General features: G+C 42.9%; 1 protein-coding gene across 1 annotated transcript; it reads left to right on the top strand.

The window, feature by feature from the left end:
- The first annotated feature begins 1,228 nt into the window (after nt 1–1,228).
- Nucleotides 1,229–26,984, top strand: LOC141764106 (lysyl oxidase homolog 4-like). Its single transcript, XM_074629057.1, has 15 exons — nt 1,229–1,356; nt 2,261–2,529; nt 2,622–3,268; nt 3,937–4,148; nt 11,696–11,734; nt 11,829–12,036; nt 13,572–13,752; nt 17,034–17,188; nt 17,279–17,446; nt 19,425–19,587; nt 20,469–20,712; nt 22,238–22,353; nt 22,733–22,869; nt 25,765–25,876; nt 26,274–26,984. The coding sequence occupies exons 2-15, from the start codon at nt 2,262–2,264 to the stop codon at nt 26,342–26,344; spliced, it is 2,721 nt and encodes a 906-aa protein (XP_074485158.1). The 5' UTR covers nt 1,229–1,356; nt 2,261; the 3' UTR covers nt 26,345–26,984.

Raw genomic sequence — 26,984 nt, 5'->3', positions numbered from 1 at the left:
AACGTATCAGTGTGGATGTAGCCTCCAGCAGCTGTCAATCACTGCTTGCGAAACTCGCAAACTCCGATCAAACTGTGAAACTAGGCAACGCTAATCAAATATGAATCAAGATTATATCACTGTAAAAAGAGAAAGCCGTCATGTTGAAAACAGTCGAGCCAAAACCAAACACCGCCCACCAGCCGGAGCACACTCTCTCATTTTATAGCTAAACAGTAAATAGGCATTACAGTAACAGAATATTGATTCATATTTGATCAGCGCTGCCTAGTTTGACTGTTTAAAAGGAGTTCACAAGCTTCACAAGCAGTGATTGACAGCTGCTGTAGAGACTGCTCAGCTCTGATTGGTTGTTTTCACTCAGGAGCGGTGAAATCTCGCAAATGCCATTAGGAGCACATGTACACAGAGGAAAATGATTTTTTTTCACAGATTATCTGTCTCATGCACTACTGTCAGGATATAGTGACAGTTTTTATAAAAATAGCTTTTTATCATATTTGTTTAAAAGTTACCGACTGCAGCTTTAAAGCATTGCAATCTCAACTTTAGCAGTATCTGCTCCTGTTCATTGAAATACTGAGCAACTGTCCGTCTCTATTCTTAGATAGAGCTTCCTTCATGTGAGGAGGTGCCACGACTGAGGATGTTACAAAACTGAACTTTATGCAACGAGAAAAAGTTCACAGGCAGCTCCGTTCTTACTGCGGAGCACATAGCATTTATTTCATGACACCACCAACTGTGGGCACAGCGCTGCATGTGTGTGTGTGTGTGTGTGTGTGTGTGTGTGTGTGTGTGTGTGTGTGTGCATATGATTTTACCATTGTGTGGGATAAATATGCACGCCCTTTCAGTCTTTCAGACATCAGAGGGGAAAGTGATTTTCCTTTTTTTACAATGAGGTTTCAATGAGGATTGGGTAAAGCTTTGATACTCACATTCAATATATACACACACAATAAAACAAGTGTTGACAAGTCTGTGTCGGGATGCACAAACATCACCTAAATGTTGGTATAGTCTGATTTGACAGCAGGAGAGTGAAAAAAATAAAGTTCATTTTATCATGTTTGGATCGTCTTTTCTTTGTGTTTTCATTGATATCCATGATCATAATTTCTTTGATCGTTAAGTGATGAAAGGACAAATGTGACCCGAAAAAACACAGTTGCATAAATGAAAAAAAATGGGAGGGATGGATGAAGTAGCAGATCTGAGGGAGTGACAGAGAAAGAAAGAGGGAGGGAGGAGAGGAGAATAGAGAGACAGCAGGACCAAACTCACTGCCTTCTTTTCCTCCAGTGCTCTCTCCCTTCTTTCTCCTCGTGACTCCAGGCTGAGATCAACAGATAGGTGAGATGAACTTCAGCATGTTTCTCTTTACTTCACCTTTTGCCTCAGTCTATTTTTCCTCATTATTCAAGATTTCACCCCTGCAGCTGCCTGAACTCATCCACACTCATCTCTCCTTTGTTGCATTTTTAAAGCCCATATTTGTTTGTACTGTTGCATGTACGGTATGTATGTAGTCTTATGGAAAGCAGAATTTGACTGAGTCCTTGCTGCTGGGTGGATAAATTCACTATAAGGTGTCTCTCTCATCCTCCAGATCTCCTCTGCTCTTGCTCCTTATCTCTCCAGTTTCTTCCCCTCCATAAGGGTTTTAGGGGTGGTCTGAGGATGAATTAATCATTGCTCATTAACCAAAACGTCTCACAGACGCAGGACCTGCTGCTTTATTTATGTGTGAGAACATTTTTACGACTGTGTTTATTTGCTTTTGTGTCTGTTGGCTAAATGCATGCAGCTAAGCTTGAGGGTTTGCGGAAAGCCAAAGTTTCCGTTGGCTGGACGGAGAGGCTACTTTTAGCTTTGGTTATTACTCCCTTTGGCCTGACTGGTTCAGACTGAGGGCCACGTTTTCACGATGTTTCTCAAGTCTCTGACTGTCCTTTTAAATGACTGATTATTTTACAGGATAAAAACATCTATCAATCTTTCATTTTTTTTACCGTGGAATGTCCCATTAGGGTTACAAGAGAAGATTCAAATTATATGTTTTGTCGGAGTATGGAATGTGAGTTCCATGGCTTTGCGTGATTTTGGAGATTTTTGTGGTAACATGTGCATATGTATTTAGGGGCTCCTACTTTACATGCATCTTCTCTGTTTTCTGTAGTTTTACTCCTCTTTACCTAATGTCACACCGCTTCCATTTCAGCCCTCTCCCCATTCTGCTTTTTTATATTCCCTCCAGGATGCTGCACCTCAGTTCCCTGTCCACACTCCTCCTCCTGCTTCTCCTCTACCCCCCTCCGCTGTCTGCCCAGGAGGTGCATGTACGTCTGGCTGGCGTAGACCGGCGCAATGCAAACGAGGGACGTGTGGAGGTGTTCTACAATGGCGCGTGGGGCACCATTTGTGATGACGAGGTGGATATTAACCTGGCCAATGTGGTGTGCCGACAGATGGGCTTTCAACGCGGCTTGACCTGGGCGCACAGTGCCAAGTTTGGCGAGGGACAAGGTATGTCCACAGCCAATGGCGTTTAGTTTTGAACAACTTAATTCTAAAGTTTTCTTCTGAATCAATAACTTACCGCCCTTTCTTGCTGTTAGGTTTGATCTGGTTGGACAATGTGCGCTGCACGGGCACAGAGTCCTCTATTGAAAACTGTCGCTCCAATGGTTGGGGAATCAATGACTGCACCCACGCTGAGGACCTAGGGGTCGTTTGCAGCAGAGAAAGGAGATCTGGCTCCCCTACTGTCGCTGTGCAGGAGGCTCCTTCATCCTCCGGGCGCCAGCCAAGCCAGCCAAGACAGAGAAACCCACCACCACCGTCGCAGCCACAGCCTGCGCCCCCGCCAGCCCACATCTCCTCATCTAGTGCAAGAGGCCACGAGATCGCCCTCCATCGCAACCCAACTTCTTCCCGTCGCAGCATGATCTCGCCGCAGGAGAACGGCCACGAGATCCAGATCTTGCGACGGAATCGAGGCGGGAGCACCAGGGGGAGCACGCAGGCGAGCCCAGCTCTGCCGCAAGGGCACCAGCTGCCTTCTCGTCTGGTAAACGGTGCATCGTACAGGCAGAGACAGGAGGCGGCTAGGAACGGTCAACAGGCCGTGAGACGAGAGGCAGACGGACAGGCCAACAGGCAGACCCAACCCCAGTCTGAGCGGAGGAATGACAGGAATCAGCAGCTCAGTGGGAACCACGTCGAACCAGAGCCTGTTTATGAGACTGATACGCACTACACACAGGTAAAACACACACACACACACACACACACACACACACACACACACACACACACAGGCACACACAACCTCTAGCACACACCAAAGCAGTAGGCCACTCTAGCTTTATTCAGACTCCCATACATAAATGTCATTTGTGGAGCCACAGGCCAGTGGACATGTATAATTAGAGACAAACCTAAAACCAGACCATCTCCAGATCCAGCTCTTATGCAGCTCTTAAGTTTAGGACCCAACCACCAGAAGCTCAACAGCCCCTCTCTTCAAACGTGCAAGAAACTCAGAGCAGAGGAAATTGCAAGACATTTATCACTTTGTGTTTGTCTTTCTTTCTTTTCAACTTGCAGAGTTTACACATTCTTCACCATCTTGTACCCATCATGACACGTATCCCGACACATTAAACAATCCTCTGTTTTCTGTTAGTTTCCTTCCTGCTGCCTATGCAATGTGGATGATTAGAGAGTGCGATGATTAGCATGTCATCTTATCGTGTTATTCTTCTCTCGATTGCGTGCTGTCTGCAGATATTTAGTTAAACAAGTGGTTGTTTGAGCAAAGATGAAGTAGTGTATTAGTGTGCATGACATAGATCCATTTCTATCCTCTTTCTTTCTTTAGGATAAAGCAGTGCCATTAACTGTTAATCATCTTTTTTTTTTAAATTGCAGGGATCTGACAGGGTTCACTTAGAGGAGGCTCGTCTACGGCCTGTGCTGTCCGGCAACCATGGCGGTCTGGTGACAGAAGGGGTGCTGGAAGTGAAGCATGCTGGGAGGTGGCGTCATGTGTGTAACCGGGGCTGGGACTTGAGCAACAGCCGCGTCGTCTGTGGCATGTTAGGATTCCCTGCTACAGAGGCGTTTGACCAAAACGCCTACAGGTGAGTGTGTGAGAGTGTGTGAGAGTGTGTGAGAGTGGGCAGAGTGGAGGAGGGAGATGGAAAAAGTGTGCGTGCGTGTGTGTGTGTGTGTGTGTGGTTATTAAAGGGATGGAAAAGCGTGGCGGACTACACATCCCTTCACGGATTAGGAGGCCCCATGCCTGGATTGCTGTTCCATCCCCCCTGTAGTAGAGGTTAACCACAACTGCTGTCATTAGTGAAAACACACTTGGCTTGACATGTCCACTGTGGCATTAGGCGAGCCCCGCTGTCCACTGTCTGCCCCATCGGATGAGTGGGCCTCTACACAGACCTTTAAAATAGTCTTAGATAGTATGTTATTAATGTCAGATCCAGACTACAAGATTATCATCATCATCCTGGTGTGTGTCTTTACATGAAACCTCCCATACATGGTTTCTAATCTCATATAATTAAGAAACCCCCAATGAAAACTGTGTGCAGCAGCACTTTCTAAAGCAGAGCGGCACGTCTGAAAGTCTGAGGACTCACTTATATTCAACTTAAGTAGATATACCATTGAGGCAATATGATCTCTCTGTATGTATCAATATCATTAGCTTTAGAGCCAGACATTCCTCTCAGGAGACCAAACCATATTTGAATATTTGCCTGTGATTCATCAAATGGACAGAAACACAACTCCGTATGAATCATGATGTTGAACCGAAACTGCTATGTAAAAATAGGCCACCGTTTGCTAACAGATTTGACAGAAAAGGCGATAATGATGTCGGTGTGTGTGGTCATAGTTTGTTTCGGCCAAGCCCCCAGGAGGAGTGCCGGACTTTAAAGCAAATTCTTTATAGTGGCCAAACAGCGGTACTACAACTTCCGTGTCCGTCACGTGATGCCATTGGGCCCAAAAAGACTTTTTCCCATAGTAAATCAGCTAAGAATTTTTCTTAAAGGTAAATCAACTTCCCAGTATGAACACTTGAATAGCCCTTGATTAAATCATTAGGTCCTAAAAGTTGTAAAGTGCTCTAATAGCTGAATACAGAGTTATTTCCCTTCCTTCGTTCATGGGAATTAGCCCGAAACCGAGGCTGGACCGCGGACTGGAAGGCGGGGTTTAAGGAAACGCTACTGCGCCTGCTCTATGGGCCCAATGGATGCAGAAGATCGCCAGAAGTTACGGGTAATTTGACTGTATACTTGGAAGTCAAGTTTTTTTTTTGCTTCATGCGCCACTGAGCAACTCTCATAGAAATGAATGGGGCCCCCAACAGGGGACGCTGTATCCAGTTCTCTTTATACATCCATGGTTTTGGCTTTGAAAAAAACATGTTATACAGGCTAAATCTAACTGAGTATCTATTACTGTCAAATTTGAACACTTCATCTTGTTAACAAAAAGTTAACAAATTGTTAACATATGACTATTTGTTCGTTAGTTAGTTGTTGCAACGGAGCTCGAGCTGCTGAATCCCAAAAATGTACTAATAGTTTAGTAAGTAGTACAGTCATAGATGCACATTTAGTTTAGTAGACAAAAAAACAATCGAGTTACAAAAGCTAGTTCAGAGGCTAGGTAGGAAAAGAAACCGGACTTCAGCTTTCTATTTGTTGCATGTTTTCAATATATAACTCTTTTATTGTCACTCAAACACAAATCGTTTGCTTAATGACAGGTTGTTATGCTGAATCTGTCTCTGTAAATCCAGCTCATCTCGTCTAACTTTAGCCATAAATACCCGCTTTAGCATCTATACACAAACCTTCAAAGCCCTTACACACACATACCATAGAAAAACACCAACACCTCACTTACACACACATGCTAATACATCCCAGCCTCCGCCCTCGTCGCACAGCATCTTACAAGACCTTACATAAACTATGTCCAAAATCTACGTGCGCATACAAATAAATACGCAAATACACACACACACACGCTTGTGCACACGAAACACAACCCTCTGTGTGTCCGTCTGTCTGCCCACAGAGGTCTTTTTATGGCTTGGCTAACAGGGCGAGTGTACTGACCGCTGGCCTGCCCTTCACCATCTGTCTCTCCATGTCGCCAATAATTACCCCTTGTGTCCTGCTCTGCTCGGCGGCAGGAAACAGACTGCTTCTCCTCAGCTGCCCTGTTCACCACCACAGCCTCGCAATGAATAACTCTCTCTCATGTCGTCTTATCTCTTGAGGGCTTCTTCAGAGCCGTGCACTTCAGATGATGTGAGAAAAGCTAAACTTCCACTTGAATGGGTGCTTCAATTCGATCACGTAGACCTTCTAAAGTCCAAGATGTTGGTTAGCCTGATGTCCGCCATTCTAACTTTCTAAATTTAATGCTAATGTGGACAACAACACTGAAAAACACCTCAGAGTTCTCTGGAGAAACCACATATTTCTGAGCCAAGAACCCGACCAGCAGCTTGTGTAAAGACTGGACCAGAGAATGTTGTTTGTTTTTTGTCCACCTCCACCCAGCTACGTGGGAGACGAATGGAGCAGCCATTTTTGTCTGACAGTAAACATCTGAGATGGGGAGAAGGTGCTTTTTGAACAAGCAGCAAAGTGGAACATTGGCATCTGGTGCCACGCGTCTCGTGCCAGGCCATTGTTCCGACGGCCTATTATTCCGAAACCCCAATAATCCAAAAAATGGTCCCATTGCACCGAAAGCCCTTTTGTCCGACAGCGTGTTATCTCGAAAACAATCTCCCATTATTCCACTGGCCCATTGCTCTGAAAATACAAACTGTCTGTGCAACGAACAGAAGCACATGGACAATTATTAAACAAAATGACATCATCAACCCTCCTGGTCGTGATATTTATTTTTCCTAACATGGAGAAGGCATGACCTGCCCTACTCTGGTTGGCCTACCCTGATATTCCATAAACCTAACTAATGTCACACCTCATGCCCAAACCTAAACAACCCAACAAACAAAGGTTAGAGTAATCAGAGGCAGAGTGGTGGATAATGCCTTTAACAGTAGGAAAAAAAAATCGGGAAGGTCCGATCACGTCATTCTGCACAATAATTAGCCATGTGCTTCTGTTTGTTGAAGAGTGTGTATTTGCAATGGGCCTTCAGGAACAATGGAAGTTTGTTTTTCAGGATTACCTGCTGTCGGACAAATGGGCTTTCGGTCCAATGGGACATTTTTCGGACTATTGCGGTTTCAGAATAATGTGCCATCGGAAAAATGGGCAGTCCCGTGTGTCCACATGTTTATAGTCCTTTAGAAAATGTTTCCCGAGGTAGAAATTGTGATGTACAGCGACAATAGCCATTTTTTTGCCACGCTAGCAGCATGGCTTTAGGGATTGCACAGTCTGTCAGCCTATCCACCACTTTGGTCCAGACTGAGATATCTCCACAAATACTGGATGGATAGCCAGCCATGACATTTGGTATAGACATTCATGGTCCTCAGAGGATGAAGCCTATTTTGTGATTCCTGACTTTTCCTCTAGCGCCACCAGCAGGTCAAAGTTTACACTTATCCGGAGGAATATCTCCACATCTCCTGGATGGAAGGGCTCAACATTTGGTGCAGACATTTATGTTTCACAGTTCAAAGTTTCAAAGTTCAGATTATTTCAACTTTGACCTTTGTTGCCGCTGACCTTTCAAAGCGCAACCAATAAGAACAGCTGCAACTGTTGTTGTTGCCTTGAAACAGTGAATGGCGTTCCTTGCTCTCTTTTGGGGATATATTTTACCTGCTGCCTCTACAAGTCTCTACGCCGTACCTCGCAGTGAGTGAAGAGCAGATCTCTTATAATTTGAAGGCAGTTTAATGAGTTTAGCTCAACGCACTGCTGTGCCTGGCCTCACAGAGGCACTAGCGTGGCTGTAGACTCGTGTTTAGATTGATACACGCATGACAACAGTCACGTCACAACTTCCTGGTGCGACCCACTGTGCGGGCAATGGTCCGTGCCTGCTCTTCTTTGGGGTTTTGTGTCCAACTGGAACAGCTGTAATTATGGTCTGAGAGATCCAGTAGAATATTCTCTTGACTGAACCTGCTGCACACCCTTTGCTGTGTCAGCACTTCCCCCCTCTAGCCATGTGGTTGTCGTTTTTTTTTTGGTGTGACTGCCTTTGTCTCTGCCTGTTAAGTTGCACAGCGCATTTTTACAGCTGTTTAAATACTCCCCCACTTTGCTGTGCTTACAAAAGGCAAGTGCTAAAGCCATTTTCCAGCTCCCTTGTTTCATCACATCCACACTCTCTTTGACAGTGACTTCAGTTCTTCTAATTTACTTAAACCCCCTGCTACTTCTCCCCTCCTCAGTTACGTCTTATTTAAAAAATACTTTATATGTCTTTGTGGCAATTATACTAAAACCCACAGTTCGTGGAAAGTACATCATTATGACCCCCTTTGATTTTTTGTTCCATGGAGGTTGATGGGATGTCTAGAGGCCGTCGTGGAGCCAACCTGCTGTCTCCTGAGTGAGTGAGCTGATTGTTCCAGCCAGGCAGCTTTGCATTCATGCAGTATAATAACAGGTTATCTCTGCTTTCCTGACAGTCAGATCCTCTCTCCAGTTATGGTATTGTGTGGTCAGAGTTGCATAAAAAACCTGGCATCGAGCTGAAGATCCTGAGAAGTAAGAAAGTCTTCTCCTGGTTAAAAGGATTCAGCGGTGCCGCGGTCGCAACCTGTCTGTTGTGCCTGAGGCTTGATGCTGCGGTTCACTTCCCTCCCTTTAAATCTCCTTATAAGACTGGGAAGAGCCTCAGCTCAGCTCCGGCGTGTGTTTCCAAACCTGACAAAGAGCAGCGTCCATCGTGCTTTAAGCTCTCAGCAGGACAAGTGAAATGTGTCTCAGTGAAAACCATAAAGGACATGGCTCTTCCTCATCCTGTGAAGTTAGGCGATGCTCATAAAAGTTGCCCAGTTCACAGAGACTTACATCACCCGCTGCTTGTTTCCCAGAATGCAGTCATAGCGTTGAGTAACGACGCTGGGGTTTTAAAGAGCTTTGTTTTTACAGAGGCAAGGCAGGGAAAGTTGATATGTACGTGCATATTTCCATGTCTGGTGTGTGTGAACCAACATGCTACTGCTCGACCGCACAGCAGACACTGCCAAGCAGAGCAGACACTGCCAAGCAGAGCAGGCAATTATATGGGTAGCACCCCCCCCATACCTCCTCTCCCTCCTCCAAACCATGAACTAACACCCCCTTACAGTCTGTCTTTCTCATTTTGATGTTATGAAACGTTTTAAGCAGATAGACACAAGCAAAATACACGCCATCATACACAACTCACACACACATATACTTATTTACAATCTACGCTTCTCGATCCATTCTGTTGTTTACTGTAGATATATGTGTCTTGTTCCCTCAAAGAGGAGGTATCTCTAGTTTTAGGGACGTTCATGCTTTCAGACCAGCTAGGCAAGGAATAAAGGGGAAGGCAAAAGAAAGAAGGAAGGAAGGAAGGAAGACATGGAAGAAGAAAGAGAAAGAGAGAGAAAATAAAGTCAGGATAGAAAATGAGAAAAGAGGGAATGACAGAAGAAAAAGAGAAAGAACAGAAAAAAGGAAGGAAAGATGGGAAGGCAATACAGAACAGAGAAATAAAAAGAGATACTCATGATGATGTTTTATCTCACATTACTAGCGGAAACTCCAGGCAAAGTAAAAAAGTACAACATTTTCCTCCAAATAATTTAACTTAAAGGGGAACTATACCCATTTGCCCAGTGGCTAAATGAGACTACTAAACGTCATCACGCCGACTCATCCGCCTTTACAGCTTCTTAGTGTAGTTCATATAGAGCCAAACGTTAGCTTTTTACTTCTGGCGATTGTATTCACGCTTCAAAAATCAGAAAGTTGTGTTCATTTGTGAAGATTATCTTGCTGAACAAAACGTGTAAGTATCATAAACGTGTGTTTGCCACAGAGCTTATTTTCTGCAATAATCCAAAACCCAATGAAAAATCCCATTGGCTTTTTGTTGAGGGAACCAGGGCAAAGCTAACTTCCAGGTTGGCCTACAAAAATACGTCATCCCTGCAGCACTCTATAAAGATCATTTTGGTATAAAAAAAAATGACAAAATCAGTCTCCCATTCGTTGTCTATGGAGCAGCTCCAGACTTTATACTTGATGACATCACAAGTTTGAGACTTACTCCTCCGGTGTCTGGCTTTGAGAGAGAGGAGCTCACGTTCACAAATATTGATTGAACTTTCCCAGACCATTGAAATAACATATTGGAATTGTTGAGTTACGCGGTGTTCCCCTTTAAAGCTGAACTGATCAATATTTTCATATTGATATATGACTCAACTCTGCAGGTCTACAGGCTGTTTTATCTTTACTGTTTAGGTTCACTCTCGCCGCTCTCATCAACCTCATTTCCAGCAGCAGAGCAGCTCTGATATACTACTGTACCTGCCCAGCACCAAACAGCAGACAAAGTCAGCGACTAGCTGGTGAACATAATGGAGCATTAAGCAGCTAAAGAGCCAGATATTTTGTTCCATACAGTTGTCTGTCTGGCTCAGGGTTTCTATTGTAGGCCCCTCCAGCCTCAAACCCATTTCTCATCTAATATTGGCGCTGTGTGCATAATAACCTGTGGATTACCAGGATACTGGGGTTCTCCTGGAGAGGAAACAGGTCCCGTTTTAGGTCGCCAAATATTTAATTGCATCATGAATCTCCTCTTGTCTATACTTGGTGTTGTGACTCATTTAATTCAGGCACATTCATGAAGGGCGTCAGTCACGCTGCACCTGTCTGTGGTTACACTGGTTGATGCAAGCGGTCAGCTCTAATGTGTGTGTGTGTGTGTGTGTCACAGAGGGATACTTCCCAGACTCTGCCTGGTTTGTGAATCATTCTTTTTATTGAATTCACACTTCTTTTTTTCTTCACTTTTTAAGGTTTTAGCATAGTGTGTGTGCAGCCAGGCGTAGGGGGACTCATTTTGTGTATACACACACGGTAGAATTTGAGTCTAGTTTAAAGTAATATCCATGAAGCTGGACACCGTTTAGAAATCCCTGTTGGAGTTGGCAGACCTCAATAAGGCTTCTTGAAAGGGATTAATGTATAGTGGCTTGTTCATATTTTTAGTTTTTCCACATGGATGCCCCAAACCAGACATCCACTGGAGACATATAGACAAACACTGAAACAGAAATACCCATGACTGTAGAAATGGAAGATCTAAAAAAGTCATGACAAGAAGGTGGTGGTTTGTGAGGACAGAAAGGAAGAAAGAGGGAGTTATGTGATCCGTTATTGTAAATCTCCCTCTCTCTCTTTCTCCCTCCCTGTCGCTTATACAAGGGCTATGTTTATCCAAAGACATACACGCCCTTCGGCATGTTGTGTTTGTTTATTTAGGGATTGATAGACAGTCTGGAAAAGTAGGGATGTAAAGGAAGAGAAGAAAGGATGATTGAGGAGGAAAGATGCAATTGAGTACAGGGGCAGCCTGTGGGAGTGTGTAGGACAGCTGGTTGTTTAGTCTACTGGATGTAAAGATGTACGGTTGTAACTCCAAAGTGATGTTCTCTTTCTTTCAGGAAATTGTGGGACTCCAAGTTAGCTGATGCGTCCTCCAGGTAAAATCTGCTTTTTTGAAGAATATAACTTTTATAGCTTGTGTTTCAAAGATCATAATGACACAAATGTACCTGTCATGTCTCCCCCGCCCAGGCTGAGGACGCAGATCAGTAAGAAGGCCTACTGGGTGGAGAAGGTGCAGTGTCAGGGCGTCGAGGCCTCTCTGGCGCAGTGCCAGGCCCAGCTGTCCCTCGGCAGGAGTGAAGTCCCGTGCCGCGATGGCATGCACGCCGTGGTCCGCTGCGTCCCCGGATCCCAGTTCACACGATATGGCAGAGCACCTGCACCACCTGCCGTGACGGTAAGTTTGGAAGTGGAGGATGAAGCAAATACAGATTCTTAACGAATATGCTCAAATGAAAGGAGTATTTGTGATATTTCATGGTATACGCTTATTTGTTTTCTTGCCTAGATCAATAATACTCTCCTGACTGTCCGCTAAATATGAAGCTACAGCGTGCAGACGGTTAGGGTAGCTTAGTCTAGCTTAGCCATTAGCATGGCTCTGTCCAAGGTAATTTTACCAATTATCAAGTTAGCCTATATCTTGTTTGGTTAATCCGTACACAGACAGTAAGTCACCGTGCCAAGAAATCAAGAAATACTTCCAGAGTAAGATGCTGATACCCCTCTTCGCAACTATCAATTGGTTAACTTAACAGCGGGAAACAGTTGGTTGTGGCAAAAAGGTAACACGCAAATTGCGAAACTCTCACGAGATGGTTAAGGTTAGGCATTGACCTTGAAGTGAAAACACTAAATTGCTTCTATTTGTTAGGTGTGTTTTTAATTTTAGACAGATCCAAGCTAGCTGGTTCCCCCAGTCTTTGTGTTAAGGCCGTGACACACCAAGCCGACAGTCGGCCGTCGGACAGTTTGGGGCTGTCGGTGAGCATCTGTCGGCCTAATTTTTTTGCAGTTTGTCCCGCATCGTCGGCTCTAGTCTGCCTACGTCGGAGGCTTTTCGAGCCTGTTGGTGAGAGAAATCACTCCTATAGACTGTTCAGCTTCAGCGAATCAGAGCATGAGAAGAGAAACAGAAGTGAGGAAAGCAAGTCAAGAGGGCACACCTAGAAGGCTCTTCTCATTTTTCAACTTCGTGTCATCTGATCATTCCAATACACAAATATTTTCCCAACAACATGGCCATCTGAAATGAAGCTAAGTGGTGAGTGAGAATGGTCTGAAATTGGTCGCCGCTTTGTTTCATGTACGTATCATAACAACGGCTTGTATATCCGCCCTCCTCGGTCTTCCGGGTTCCCTTTTTGAATGATGAATACAGACTACCGCCACCTGCTGGTGTGGGGAGTTATTTCCTCTCACGCAGGCGCGAACGTACGTGGTAGTTGGCTGTCAGCTGTAGTATTTGCGGTGTGTTCGAGTGCAACTTTTTGGCCAAGACAAAGGCGACATGAGGCGACTCAATGGTTGGCCTTCATCACCGCTAGTTCTTTGATATCGTCTTGGTGTGTCGGCTTGGGCCTTTAAGCTAAGCTAACCAGCTCCTGGCGGTGGTTTTAATCTTCTCAACTAACTATCAGCAAGTAGGTGAATAAGTGTATTTCTCAAAACTATTCCTTTAAAATAATAATTTCACTAGCTTCTTTTACTCAAGCAGTCCGTTGAACTGTGTTAAGAAAATAATCTTTTGTCTTCAGTCTAGCCAAAGGAACAGCCCAAATATCCTTTATCAGGCTGAAATCTAGTTTATTAGGCAGTATAACTGTTCAATCTGAAGATGTGGTTATGAGCATCCAGATCCAGACAGGCTTTAAAACATTTCCAGATCAATTCACAAACTTGCACCTTAAACTCTTTCCTCTTCCCTTTCAGCCCATGGTGCGTCTGAAGGCGGGGCCCCGGCTCGGGGAGGGCCGTGTTGAGGTGCTGAAGGAGGGGAAGTGGGGCTCCGTGTGTGACCACCTTTGGGACGTCCCTGCAGCCAGCGTGGTCTGCAGAGAGCTGGGCTTTGGGACGGCCAAAGAGGCGCTCAACAAGGCTCAGCTGGGACAGGGTAAGATATAGGACACATAAACAAAGCCACACACACAGTGTACATAAAGTGCACTTTGAAGTCCTTCTGGTGCTTTCCAGTGATGCATTAACACATGCTTAGTGAGGTCATGGTGGGAAACATTTAAACAAAACTATAACTGGGTCTTTTTTTTTGTCATCTTGTCTGAGCAGATAACCTCATTCATAAAATCATAAAGAGTCCCAGCAGATCTGATAACCACTTGTGTTGAATGGTACCGCCTGCGTTCACCATGCACTCCGAGCACGATCCGTTGAGCTCAGTGATCTTTTAGACTAAACACTCCTCAGCCTAAATGTCTGTTGCTAAACGCAGTACTCCAAGAACCATGGGCTCCAAGCAGACAAATAAACCCAGAGAAAATGTTTACAGCCCGACTTCTACTTCCATCGCAGAAGCTGATTGTTGAGGAACTCTACCCATGACCAATTATACCAGTGTAAACTACGCTAGGAGGTTCCAGCGACCCAAACAATGGCCTGTGTTGTCGTCAAAATAAACCTGTTGTATGTGAAAAGTTAGCGCCGCTTTGAAACCAGGATGTCAGGCAATCAGTACTGAGCAAGACTGTGATTACTTTGGCACCGCTTTTGTTGAGCGCCTGAGAATATAGCCACAAAATTGTCCAGCAATAATAACATTTTCCTAGGAAATAGACCCCACTTTCACACACTCACTTATTGTCCTTTTTTTTTTTTCTTGCCGCACCTCTGCAGTACTGTAATCACTATCATTTCCTCCCATTATCTTCCTGCCCAAAAGAGCACATACCATGTCCTATAATGACGGGTGCATTTCCGTCTCTCTGCTTTACTTAATGAAGTAATTCATGGAAATTCATTTGAGTGTTACTTTAAGGGCTCTATTAAAGTAGGTACTATGGTGCAGTCAAGTCTGAATAATGAACATGGTTAAATGTCGAAATGGAGCACTGTGGCTTTTAATGTCTCAGGCCAGTTTACCAGAGTTGTGTGAAGAGAAGAGTCTGTTGCCGTGTTTTCATTCACATATTTGTACGCCTGGTTGCACACACACTATGCTAAAGGAGGCTATGAAGAAAAGCTGTAGGCTATGGAAGTTATTGGGCTGTCAAAGTTAACACGATAATAACGCGTTAACGCAAATCCGATTTAATCCGATTTAATTTCTTTTAACGCAATAATGCAATCGATCTTTCAGAGGTTGTAGCGGGCTCAGTTTTAAAGCTAGAGTGAAGATACTGGCATCATATGACACTAGAAAAACCTAAGGAATCCATTGGTATCTCATACTAGCTTGTTGCGAAGTAGGCTAAATAACGCTCCAAACTCCAAACTAAATTTTGGCGAGGTAAAACCAGCATGGCCATTTTAAAAGGGGTCCCTTGACCTCTGACCTCAAGATATGTGAATGTAAATGGGTTCTATGGGTACCCACGAGACTCCCCTTTACAGACATGCCCTCTTTATGATAATCTCATGCAGTTTGGGGCAAGTCATAGTCAAGTCAGCACACTGACACACTGACAGCTGTTGTTGCCTGTTAGGCTGCAGTTTGCCATGTTATGATTTGAGCATATGTCTTATGCTAAATGCAGTACCTGTGAGGGTTTCTGGACAATATTTGTCATTGTTTTTTGAGTTGTTAATTGATTTCCCATAATAAATACATTCATACATTTGCATAAAGCAAGCATATTTGCCCACTCCCATGTTGATAAGAGTATTAAACAAATCTCCCTTTAAGGTATTTTGAACAGATTCAAAAATGTACGATTCATTTGCGATTGATCGTAGAAAATCATGCCATTAATCGTGATTGAATATTTTAACCGATTGACAGCCCAAGTTATTATGCTTGCTTGAGGTGATTTTTGCCTCTATCGAAAATGTGTTGATGAGCCAAACGGGATATGAAAACGCCTTTGACGAATAAATTCTGACATGGCGAACATTTAACTCATACGGCTGATCGACTATTTCCGCTGTCGGGGTCTTCTTGGGTATTCCCATAATGTGCGAATGCTCGTCTTCGTCTCCGGGCAGCACGAAACATGGCACTTAAAACTTGCCATTTTGAAGCAAATAATAGTTCGGCCAAGTCAGCTTGTTTTGTTTCCGGTTCGCTACCTCTACTTCTTCTACTTCTACTCTGTTTACTGGCGGATTTGAGCCTGTAGCGCCATCTTCTGACCAAACTACGCTGTAGCCGAGTTTATAAGCTCCAAACCAGTTGATGGAAACACGCCCAATTCGCTTTTTTTTTTGCAACAAGTTTGCTTAAAATTCGCTTGATAATTGGATGGAAACACAGCTTGTGTGTTGCAATGTGAAGGCTCTGGGTAGCCCAGTTAGAGGATTTATTTATTTTAGAAAATATAAGTCCAATAACAAAACTGCATTAAATAAGTACATTAAAAAAGTAAGAAAAAAACACTATATATATATATATATATAGAGAGAGAGAGAGAGAGAGAGAGAGAGAGAGAGAGAGAGAGAGAGAGAGAGAGAGAGAGAGAGAGAGAGAGAGAGTAAAAAAAAAGTAAAATCAGAATAGATTCTCATCGGTCCATACACATATGTTATTTTGATTACCTTCTTATTTTAAATGTTTCTTATCGTAATAATCGTGATAAAAATGTTCAAAATTAGGTTTAGAGTTTGCCCATCTCTTCTTGTGACTGTGGAATTTTCCCCAAAATAGATTTAACTGTACAAAGAACATCATTTTTTTTCCTCCTCATTACCTTCAAAACACATAAGTAGCCCAGTTAGAGGAGAGTCACTTGAAGTAAGACATGATGACATCATTAGCTATTTAAGGCCAAATTATAGGGCTTCAGCCTGGGCCTCACACACCTACACCAACATGGATGTGTTCAAAGATTTTCCTCCATTTTGCCATTTTGGTATCTATTTTGGTCTATAAAACGTGCCTCTGGTGTGCAGTGTGCAGCACTGAGTGTACAGTAATTTAAACAGAAAGCTCTCTGGCTAAGCTCCGTTACAGAGCCACATCAGAGGTCCCGATCATGTCTGGGCTTTTAATCCCACTCTGTGGACATCTGTGGCTGCAGGGCCATCAGGTTCTTTTATGTAGCTACCCTGTGTGTGTGTGTGTGTGTGTGTGTGTGTGTGTGTGTGTGTGTGTGTGTGTGTGTGTGTGTGTGTGTGTGTGTGTGTGTGTGTGTGTGTGTTTGTGTGTGAGCCTGTCTTTTTGCATGTGGCCTATGGTTGGTAAGACACATGTGAATCATTCAAATCCACGACCTTCTCCTGTAGGAACCGGCCCCATCCACATGAACAGTGTGCAGTGTACAGGCAGGGAGAAGACGATTACAGAGTGCACCTACAGAGAGGTGCCGCTTTACACCTGCAAGCACATCCAGGATGTAGCGGTCCGCTGCAACGTGCCCAACACTGGCGTGCAGGCCACGGTGAGAAACACACAAATATACACAGACAGGCATTTAGCAAATTTTGACGGACTGACAAGAAAAACTCTTTTTCCTCCCACAAACCTTCAGGTGCGTCTGGCAGGAGGCAGAGAGCCAGCAGAGGGCCGCGTGGAGGTGCTGATGGAGGTCGGAGGGGTGAAGCGTTGGGGCTCCATCTGCAGTGAGAACTGGGGCATCAACGAGGCCATGGCGGTCTGTCGACAGCTGGGCTTGGGCTTCGCTTCAAGAGCTCATCAGGTAAACAACAGAATAGAACACGCAGTGGTGGAAGAAGTACTCAAATCTTTTACTTAAGTAGTACGTAAGTAGTAGGGCTGTCCCGAGGGCTGTACTACTTTTTGGTCTTCGAAGCTTCGGTGAGAAATATTCGAAGCTTTGCGGCGCAGCGCAGCAAGCTGCATGTTCTTCTTCAGATGTCTCCATCTCCCCCCTCATTTTATACTTTATTATTACATATATATATATATGTATATATATATAACAGAAGCATTCAAATATAGATTTGGAGGTCGATTACCATGGCAGTGGTCAAAACTTCGAAGAATTTGGGTCAGCCCTAAAACGTAGTATTACCATAGAAATACTCTGTCCTGCATTGAAAATGTTGCTTAAGTAAAAGTACAAAAGTATTAGCAGCAAAATAAACTTAAATTACCATTAGTTTTGCAGAATGTCCCATTTTAGAATTGTAAATGGAATTATAGAATATATATATACCTATATATTATTGGAGTATAACTATTGATGCATTGATGTGTTCATCACTTGATTGTTGTAGCTGGTAAATGTGACGCTTCTTTTATTTATTTATTTTTACCTATACTGCTGGGTAGCTTGATAATTTCCCACTAGGTACCAATAAAGCCTTACTGATATAATATTTATTTGTCTATTATATTTTGTATTTTTAATCTGAATCTGCAAAGTGACTAGTAGGCCTAACTCAGGGGTCGGCAACCTTTACTATCCAAAGAGCCATTTTAGGCGGGAAAAAAAATTAAAAATCTGTCTGGAGCCGTAAAACATTTGCAGTGAGGTATGGGGCCACATTGAGGGAAAACTAAATCTGAGATTTCAAGAATAAAAAAGTCATAATATAACGAGAATAAAGTCATAACTTTACGAGACAAAAAGTCATAATATAACGAGGATAAAGTCATAACTTTATGAGAAAAAAAGAAAATTCCACGCAAAACGTATATTACTATACATATATATACTAATATTATGACTTTATTCTCATAATATTACGACTTTTTTTCTGGTAATATTATGACTTTATTCTTTTCCTCAATGTGACCCTAATACTCTGTCGTACCGTCGTACCATAGAGCTTCAACAATGATAAATAAAAATGAAAATGTAAACAAAAAAACAGTTATTCATTTCCACTAATTTTTTTAAAAATCCGCGGGGAGCCACTGGAGAGGGGCTAAAGAGTCACATGTGGCTTCGGAGCCGCAGGTTGCCGACCCCTGGCCTAACTGAAGCTGTCAGATAAATGTAGTGGAGTAAAAAGTACAATATTTCCCTCTGAGATGTAATGGAGTATAGATGTATAATAGTAGCAGAAAATAAAAATACTCAACTAAAGTATAACTTCAATTTATAGTACAGCAATTGAGTAAATGTGCTTATTATTTTCCACTTCTCAGAACATGTTGATGTTTTTTTGCAAGTTTCTGCTTCATTCTCTCCTCTTTCGTCTCTAAGCTTTTGTTCTGTGTGCTCCTGTATTTCCTTCTCTCTCTCTCTCTCTCTCTCTCTCTCTCTCTCTCTCTCTCTCTCTCTCTCTCTCTCTCTCTCTCTCTCTCCGTCCTGCTGTTTGTGTGTCTGTGCTGTGTTATTACCGAGGCCTGAGGTAATTACAGGCTTCTCAAACGTCCACTTCCAGCGCACCGAAAATAAAAGAAGGAAAGTGAGGCGAAGAGAAATCGGGAGAAATTCACAGAGCAAACAGTCTGAAAATAGAACTGTGCATGGAAAGGGCAGCGTGAGTGTGTCTTGAGGGGGGCTGCCGGGAACATTTAACAGGCAGTTTTAAAATTGTGAAAAAGAGTGGAAAATGTGATAATGTGCACTGATAGTTCCTATAAAAACTGAGTTTCTTTGTTTATAGCAGAGTTTGCCTTCAGCTTCTTGTCGTTATTTCAGAAGTGTTTAACACAATCTGATTTTGTGTGTGAATTTGTTCTCTTCTTGTGTCTCTGCGCAGGAGACCTGGTACTGGCCCGGTTCTTCAGATGCTGCCGAGGTGGTTCTGAGTGGAACGCACTGCATCGGTACTGAGATGTCCATCCAGCAGTGTCGCAGAAACACAAATGTCTACTGTCCCAGAGGAGGAGATGGCAGGGCTGCAGGAGTCACATGTGTAGAGAGTGAGTTCAAAACCAGCAAACATGTAGACACAGCTGTATTTGTTGTGATATGTTAGCTAGAAGAAACTCTTGCAAGACTCACTGCCCGACGACCTATCCTAACCTTCGAGGTCAATGCCTAACCTTAACTATTCAAGGTCCATGTCTAACCTTAACTATTCAAGGTCAATGCCTAACCTTAACTATTCAAGGTCAAAGACTAACCTTAACTATTCAAGGTCAATGCTTAACCTTAACTAATCAAGACCAATGCCTGACCTTAACTATTACGAAGTCCATGTCTAACCTTAACTATTCAAGGTCAAAGACTAACCTTAACTAGTCAAGGTCAATGTCTAACCTTAACTATTCAAGATCAATGTCTAACCTTAACTATTCAAGGTCAATGCCTAACCTTAACTATTTTAGGTCAATGCCTAACCTTAACTATTCAAGGTCAATGCCTAACCTTAACATTTCAAGGTCAATGTCTAACCTTAACTATTCAAGATCAATGCCTAACCTTAACTATTCAAGGCACATGTCTAACCTTAACTATTCAAGGTCAATGCCTAACCTTAACTATTCAGGGTCTATGTCTAACTTTAACGTTTCAAGGTCAATGCCTAACCTTAACTATTCAAGGTCAATGCCTAACCTTAACATTTCAAGGTCAATGCCTAACCTTAACTATCGCTCAAGAGTTTCCAGACCTTACTAGACCTCTGTAGCCCACATGCTCATCTCTGTTCGAGGCTCTGTTTTGACAAGGAAGAAGAATGCATGGAATAAAAAAGATACTATTTTTAAACTGTCCATCATGACTGTCTATCATGATGCTTAATTTGGTAGAGTTCTCTTTTAAAAAAAATAAATTAAACTCTGACCCTTGACCCCTGCAGCTGCTCCTGACCTTGTCCTGGACGCTCAACTGGTCCAGGAGACGGCCTACCTGGAGGACCGACCCCTCCACCTGCTGTCCTGCGCTAATGAGGAGAACTGCCTGTCCTCCTCTGCTGCCAGGATGAACTGGCCCTACGGACACCGCCGCCTGCTGCGCTTCTCCTCCCGTATCATGAACATGGGCCGTGCCGACTTCACACCCCGAGCCACCAGAGAAAGCTGGACATGGCACCAGTGTCACAGGTAAGACTGTGGGTCCTGAACCAATTTACAGTGAACCAAGAGCTGCTCATTTTACGCCTTCAGCCAGATAGGGAGTGACTATGTGGTGATTTTAGCTGCTGCAGGGTTTGGCTGGAAATGAAAACCTCCTCCATGGCACAGGACTGGGCTTCATTATGAGGTGGCACGAGAAAAAAGCAGCATTTTAGAAAGAACGCTGAGGTCCAAAAAATGTAATGACTGCAGCGGAAGATGGATGTAAGATTTGGCGAGTGAAATGGGATCACAGTCATATTTTTTTTTTGCGATCTGGACTATAAATAACCAAACACGTATAAAGGTCTGTTATTTAACACAATAAACACAATCTTTCATCCTCCGAAATGATGTTTACAATAAACATCCTCCTCACTGGTCACCCGGTTGTTACAGTCAAGGCCATGACTGCACTCAGAGCAGCCTGGCTTCTTATCTCAGCGGTTGTGGTTCTGCGTCCCAAAACGAGACGCACAGCTCGGTGTCTCTCCCAGCCGCAGCCCAATCACTACCTCCCCGACCAGCAAACACATGGTTTGACTTTTGGTACAGTCTGTTCTAAGAATGGTTCTGTAATTAGAGAAAGAGCAACACCAAACTGATATCTATCTGCCCACTTGTGATTTTTTACAATTGTTGCCCGTGTCTGTTTGACGCCTTTGCGACAACGTAACAGGATTTATGGCTGCTGTATTTCAAATAAACCTCAGGGGTTGTTTTTTCACAGGACGATGTACAGTAGATGTGAACAAAAGCAGCAGCAAATTACATGGAGCTCTTTCTCGGTGTCTTTGATAACTTCTTTACTTCCTTCACATATTAAAGCTGCAGTAGGCAGAATATTTTTGGCATCATTGTTCAAAAATTCCATAATAACCTTTCAGCATATTGTAATTCAGAGAGAGATAACTAAACATCTGCACCTCCTCATGGCTCTGTTTTCTGGTTTTAAGAAATCTAGCACGTGACGGGAGACTTTGGCCAATCACAGGTCATTTCAGAGAGCGAGCGTTCCTATTGGCTGTTTATTCAACGGAGGAAGCTGTCAATCACTCCCAAACTCCAATCAAACGGCTTGGTATTACCTCAACTGATCTCAACACAGCCCCCGGGTCACAAACTTTATCATTTTACAGCTAAACAGTACACTACAAGATGTTTCTGAAAACATTTGAGGCGAAAAATAGGTTTTACAGTAACAGAATATTGATTCATATTTGATCAGCACTGCCTAGTTTGACCGTTTGATCGGAGTTTGCGAGTGATTGACAGCTGCTCAGAGATGGCAAGGCTCCAGCTCGGCTCTGATTGATGGTTTTCCTCCAGTCTATGAAATCTTGCAGACGCCATTAGGAGCACTGGAGGACACAGACACATGATTTTTTTTTCAGATTACCTGTCTACCTGTCAGGATATAGTGACCGTTTTATAAAAAATAACTTTTTTAATCATATCTGCTCCAATCTCGCCTACTGCTGCTTTAATCATGTCATCCTGATCCCATTCTCAGGCACTACCACAGCATTGAGGTGTTCACCCACTACGACCTGCTGACGTTCAACGGGACCAAGGTGGCTGAAGGTCACAAGGCCAGTTTCTGCCTGGAGGACACCTACTGCCCTGAAGGTGAGAAGACATGATAAACAGATTAATGCTGCATAACAACCGCTCCTTGAGGGAGAATCTGGAAACGAGAGCAGAGTCGTGAGAATCAAGAATACATAAAAGTGCAAAGCTGAAATTCCATAATGAGTATTCAAAGTCAGCGGCAGGCTGTAAGATCAGAGGCCAAGCCTAAATTGATCTTGGCTTCACAAAACCCAGACAGCTTTATGCAGCGTAGATGCTTTTTATTCTTTTTAAAGTCCCCAAAAAAAGATCTGGTTTTTAAATCATTTTGTTATAATTTCAGGCTGGTGGCAGCGACTGACAGCAAATATTGATTTACACATCCTCTCCTTTTATCTCTCCTCATGTGTTTTCCAACTGTTTTTTTTTCTACCAGGTATCCATAAGCGGTACGCCTGCTATAACATGGGACAGCAGGGTATCTCAGTAGGCTGCTGGGACACCTACCGCCACGATATTGACTGCCAGTGGATCGACATTACAGACATACGACCTGGTGAATACATCTTCCAGGTAAGGAAGCTTGTTTTTTTAAGTTAAATGTCACCACGTGCACCTATTCTACAACCGTTTATAGAGTTAACTAACTTGAATTGGCAAGTCCAATAAAAATGCAGAGAAAAAAATAATCCACCTTTCAATCTTCATGGTGAAATCGCATCGTTTTAGTAGCTTATACAACCTCTTAGATTAGATCAGGAATGAAAGCAAGAAAAGAAACAGAGCAGAGTTGGTGTTTCAACATCATGAGATAAAAGCTGTGATAAAAGACTATAATTTGAGCTAAATGACTCTTGGCTGGTGTACCATTCAGGTGTACAGTATGTATGTAGTTTTAAGGGTGTGTGCGTATTTAAGGAAAGTGAATTTAGTCTGGATTTATATAGAAAGTAGACCTGCTATTAGTCAACCCTCTCAGAAAGTGCAGGCGTATTGGCAGTGGAACGACTCTGTCAGCACTTTACATTTGTACGGGGCGAGTTTTATGTTTAAAAGCGGAGTTTGCGACATGTCTCGTCTGTTTAGACATCCAATCTGCTGTGGTGACCTACTCATCTGTCCTCCCTCTCTGTCATTTGTTCTATTTTCTCAGCTTAGTGGCAGATGATGTTTACTGTTTGTATTATTTATATATATATATGTAAAATCAAGATGTGTACGTGTGACTTGCATGTGCCGACAACGTGTAAGCTACACGATGGAGTGGTCCGTCTGTACACATGTGATGAGCCACGTCTTGAGAGGTAAAAACCACATGCATGTCATAAAGCAAGAGATCCGCGTGTTGCCACGACGACGTGACCCGGCAGCACTTTGCGGTCGAGATTGCGGTTCAACAGTAGTTGAGCTGCTCATAAATTTGTGTAAGAAGTGAGAGACGGAGGGAGGGCGCAGATGCTCGCTCGTCTTTCATGCAGCTGGGTGTTTCTTGGCGAGCCTTTACCCAGAATCGCCGGGTGGCAGCCATTTTTAGGACCGTACTGTACATTTAAACCGATGAGTCACGTCCACCTCAGCGTGATTGCTCCTGATTGCTCCGTCATTTAAAAATCAAGCTGCACAACCTTACAGTCTTTTACATGACAGTGACGACCTTTCATTGTTCTGTAAAACAGGCTGCGGGCCCTTTGTTTCACATTATTACAAGAGCTTTTAAAAGGGCATCAACTGCCACCCAGTAAATATGCGACTATAAAATATGTGCTGAAATCATTGGCTGCTCTCTACATGCCATATTAAAAAATATATATGAACTTCTTGACACCAAATTTGGCTGCAAATGTAATTAAAAGGAATCATAATTATGAATATTTTCATCTTAAATCTTTGCCCGTAAATATAATTGGAACCACAAAATGTATACTGTACGTAAAAAAATATATAACTGGGCTGCTTTGTTGAATATGTGGTCATGTTATCTGTTTGATGTGTGCATCAGGAAAATAGATTTGTGTGCTTTTCTTATATATGGCAGGCAGGCAGACAGGGTGGAAAACAACAAACCATGGCAACCAACCATGGCTGCAGCCTAATGATAGACTGCTACTTAAATCCAAACCCAAAACTGTCATCTGCATCTCTGGCACTTTTTCTCCCTGCATGGAGATAACAGTGGAAAGTGATGTCATGCATCACTTGAACCCCTAATTTATACATCATGAGCCATATAGAAAAGGAGAGAACAATAATCCTGTGGCTTCTCAGTTGGACTTGTGGAAGACCAGTTGTTTCCTAACTGTCTGAAGCAAAGTGTTACCTTCTCACTCGTTCCTTTACTTTATTAAAAGACACTTATTGCAATGTTCCTGATCTCGACAGAAAGGTACTTTGTCAGGCAACCAGCGAAGACTCAAAGCCCCTGGCCAAGAAATAATCCCACACATAACCCCTGTACAATTTGTTGTTTATACACTTATATTAAACATTTATATACATCAAACAACATATCATTTATTAATTAGTGAGCTTTAGAGCTGTAGGAAGATTTTTGAAACTTTGGACGGATCCATCGCCCTGGGTTCCCTCAACAAAAAGACAATGGGATTTTTCCATTGGGTTCTGGATTATTGCAGAAAATAAGCCCTGTGACAAAAAACATTTATGACACTTACAGGTTTTGTTCAGCAAGATAATCTTCACAAATGATTTTTGAAGTGTGAATGCAATCGGCAGAAGTAAAAAGCTAACGTTAGGCTATAAACGAACTACACCATGGTCGCATGAGCGCGAGTATACACAACGAGTCTGTAAAGGCGGACGAGTCAGCGTGATGTTTAGTAGTGTCATTTCGGCACTTGTTAGCTACCGCCTTTTTTAAGACACATAAAGGCTTCAAAATTCACAAGTGGGGTATTTATTGATGTATTTTATGTCGTAGAACAAAACGTACGGACCCGCAAAGATACCTGTTGATATTAGAGATGGTATTTTCAAAATGGTCTTTGATAGTTTTAAGTACTGTGGGGTGAATTTTTATTCCCTGATTGTTAAAGGAATCATTGACGGTCAATTGAGATGGGGGGTGGATACTTTTGGCTGCTGTATTGAAAGGCATTGTTTGGATTTTGACCTATTAATTTTACATCTAGAGATGTTTTTAAAATCCATAAGTATGTGCTTAAAGTTAAAATATAACAACACATCGTCTGCATACAGGGAAATGCACGTGCTATAACTGCTTGTGCGAGCAGTTCAGTTGCCTGGGCGGTATACTGTATAGAAAAAGCACGGCACTAGAGTCGGGATACATTTCCATTACACTTGTTATATTTAAGCTTTGCATGTTGACTGTTGAAAGTTGTCCTTTAATAAATCCTGTCAGATCAGAAAGGTACTGTACTCAACTGTGAGGATGATGACTGACTTGAATCTTGCAGTATCTAATCTCTAGTCTATTTTCTTTTACAGGTGGAGGTCAACCCTTCTTTAGACATGGCTGAGTCGGATTTCCAGAACAACGTGATGCGCTGCCGGTGCAAGTACGATGGAGCACGAGTTTACATGTTTGGATGCCATGCAGGTAAAGTCGTTAAGACTTTTTCAATGCATATACATTTTTCAGGCTGGTCTCCAACATTGTTCGCAGCTATACCTTCGAAAAGTAATGCACTGTAATCTGTGTATATCCCACAAAATCAATTTGGGTGTAATTCACGTAATCGTGAACCAGGAAATATAGAGAGCAGCAAACGCTGTGTAGAGAGGAGGTCGATGTGGATGGATGGGTGGCGTTCGTGTAGTTTTAAGCCACAATCTTTTCTTAAACCTAACTAAGTAGTTTTCTTGCCTAAGCCTAAACAAATCGATCTTTTCCTAAGCCTAACTAAGTAGCTTACTTGCCTAAACCTAAGGACTTTTTTTTCCTGTGAAGACGGAAGTTTATTCTGAAAAAACTTTTCTTTGTCTGTATTCATCAGGTGATGCTTACAGCGCCGAGGTGGAGGACTTGTTTGACCACCAACGTCAGATCTCCAACAACTTCCTGTGAATTTAGGAACACGCGGATTTAAGGACAGAACAACTCCTCACCACACCTCAACATGTCAGGGGAAGGAGGTTGAATGACAATGACATGCCAGTAAATAGAAAGATGAGGGTCAGAGGGAGGCGGGTGGGAAACTGGGATGGTATGGGAGAGACTTCATGCAAAAATGACTAATTAGGACCCCGTGACTGATTGTCATCAGCAGTGACTGTTCCTGTTAGAAAGTCAAAGAGATTGAAGAAGAAATGTGGGAAGAGGAAAAGACAAAAAAAGTATAAAATGACCAAAGTAGGACGTTGCAAGCATCGTGTCACCATGATAAAACGTAGAGTAGTTCACAATTTTAAAAACCTGTCTTGAATTTTGTAACAAATTTAATTCCCTTAATCAAAACTTAACCACAGTTTTAAGAAAGTAATGTCATGAAGGTGCATGAGAACACATCCTTTACTTTTACAGTACACAATATATCAACCCAGGTAACAGACTGTCTGTACATGCTTCCTGTGCTTTCACTGTTCACATTACTAAAGCAGTATTTACTGTTACAACAGTGTGGTTTTTGGTTTGAATGAGATTTTTTTTTTTTTTATTCATGGTGCTATTTTGCCTTATTTGAATAAATATTGTAATGTATTGCAAA

This window comes from Sebastes fasciatus, chromosome 3 (assembly GCF_043250625.1).
Source record: "Sebastes fasciatus isolate fSebFas1 chromosome 3, fSebFas1.pri, whole genome shotgun sequence".
NCBI classification, from domain to species: Eukaryota; Metazoa; Chordata; class Actinopteri; order Perciformes; family Sebastidae; genus Sebastes; species Sebastes fasciatus.
The sequence above is the reverse complement of the archived record's forward strand: the minus strand, read 5'-3'. Positions and strand labels throughout refer to the sequence as shown.

Bases quoted from the DNA above. Each gene is read 5' to 3' on its own strand.
- LOC141764106 (XM_074629057.1), top strand. From the start codon at position 2,262: ATGCTGCACCTCAGTTCCCTGTCCACACTCCTCCTCCTGCTTCTCCTC. The intron at 17,447-19,424 runs GTAAACAACAGA...GTCTCTGCGCAG, and splicing joins TCGCTTCAAGAGCTCATCAG to GAGACCTGGTACTGGCCCGG. The intron at 25,877-26,273 runs GTAAAGTCGTTA...TGTATTCATCAG, and splicing joins CATGTTTGGATGCCATGCAG to GTGATGCTTACAGCGCCGAG.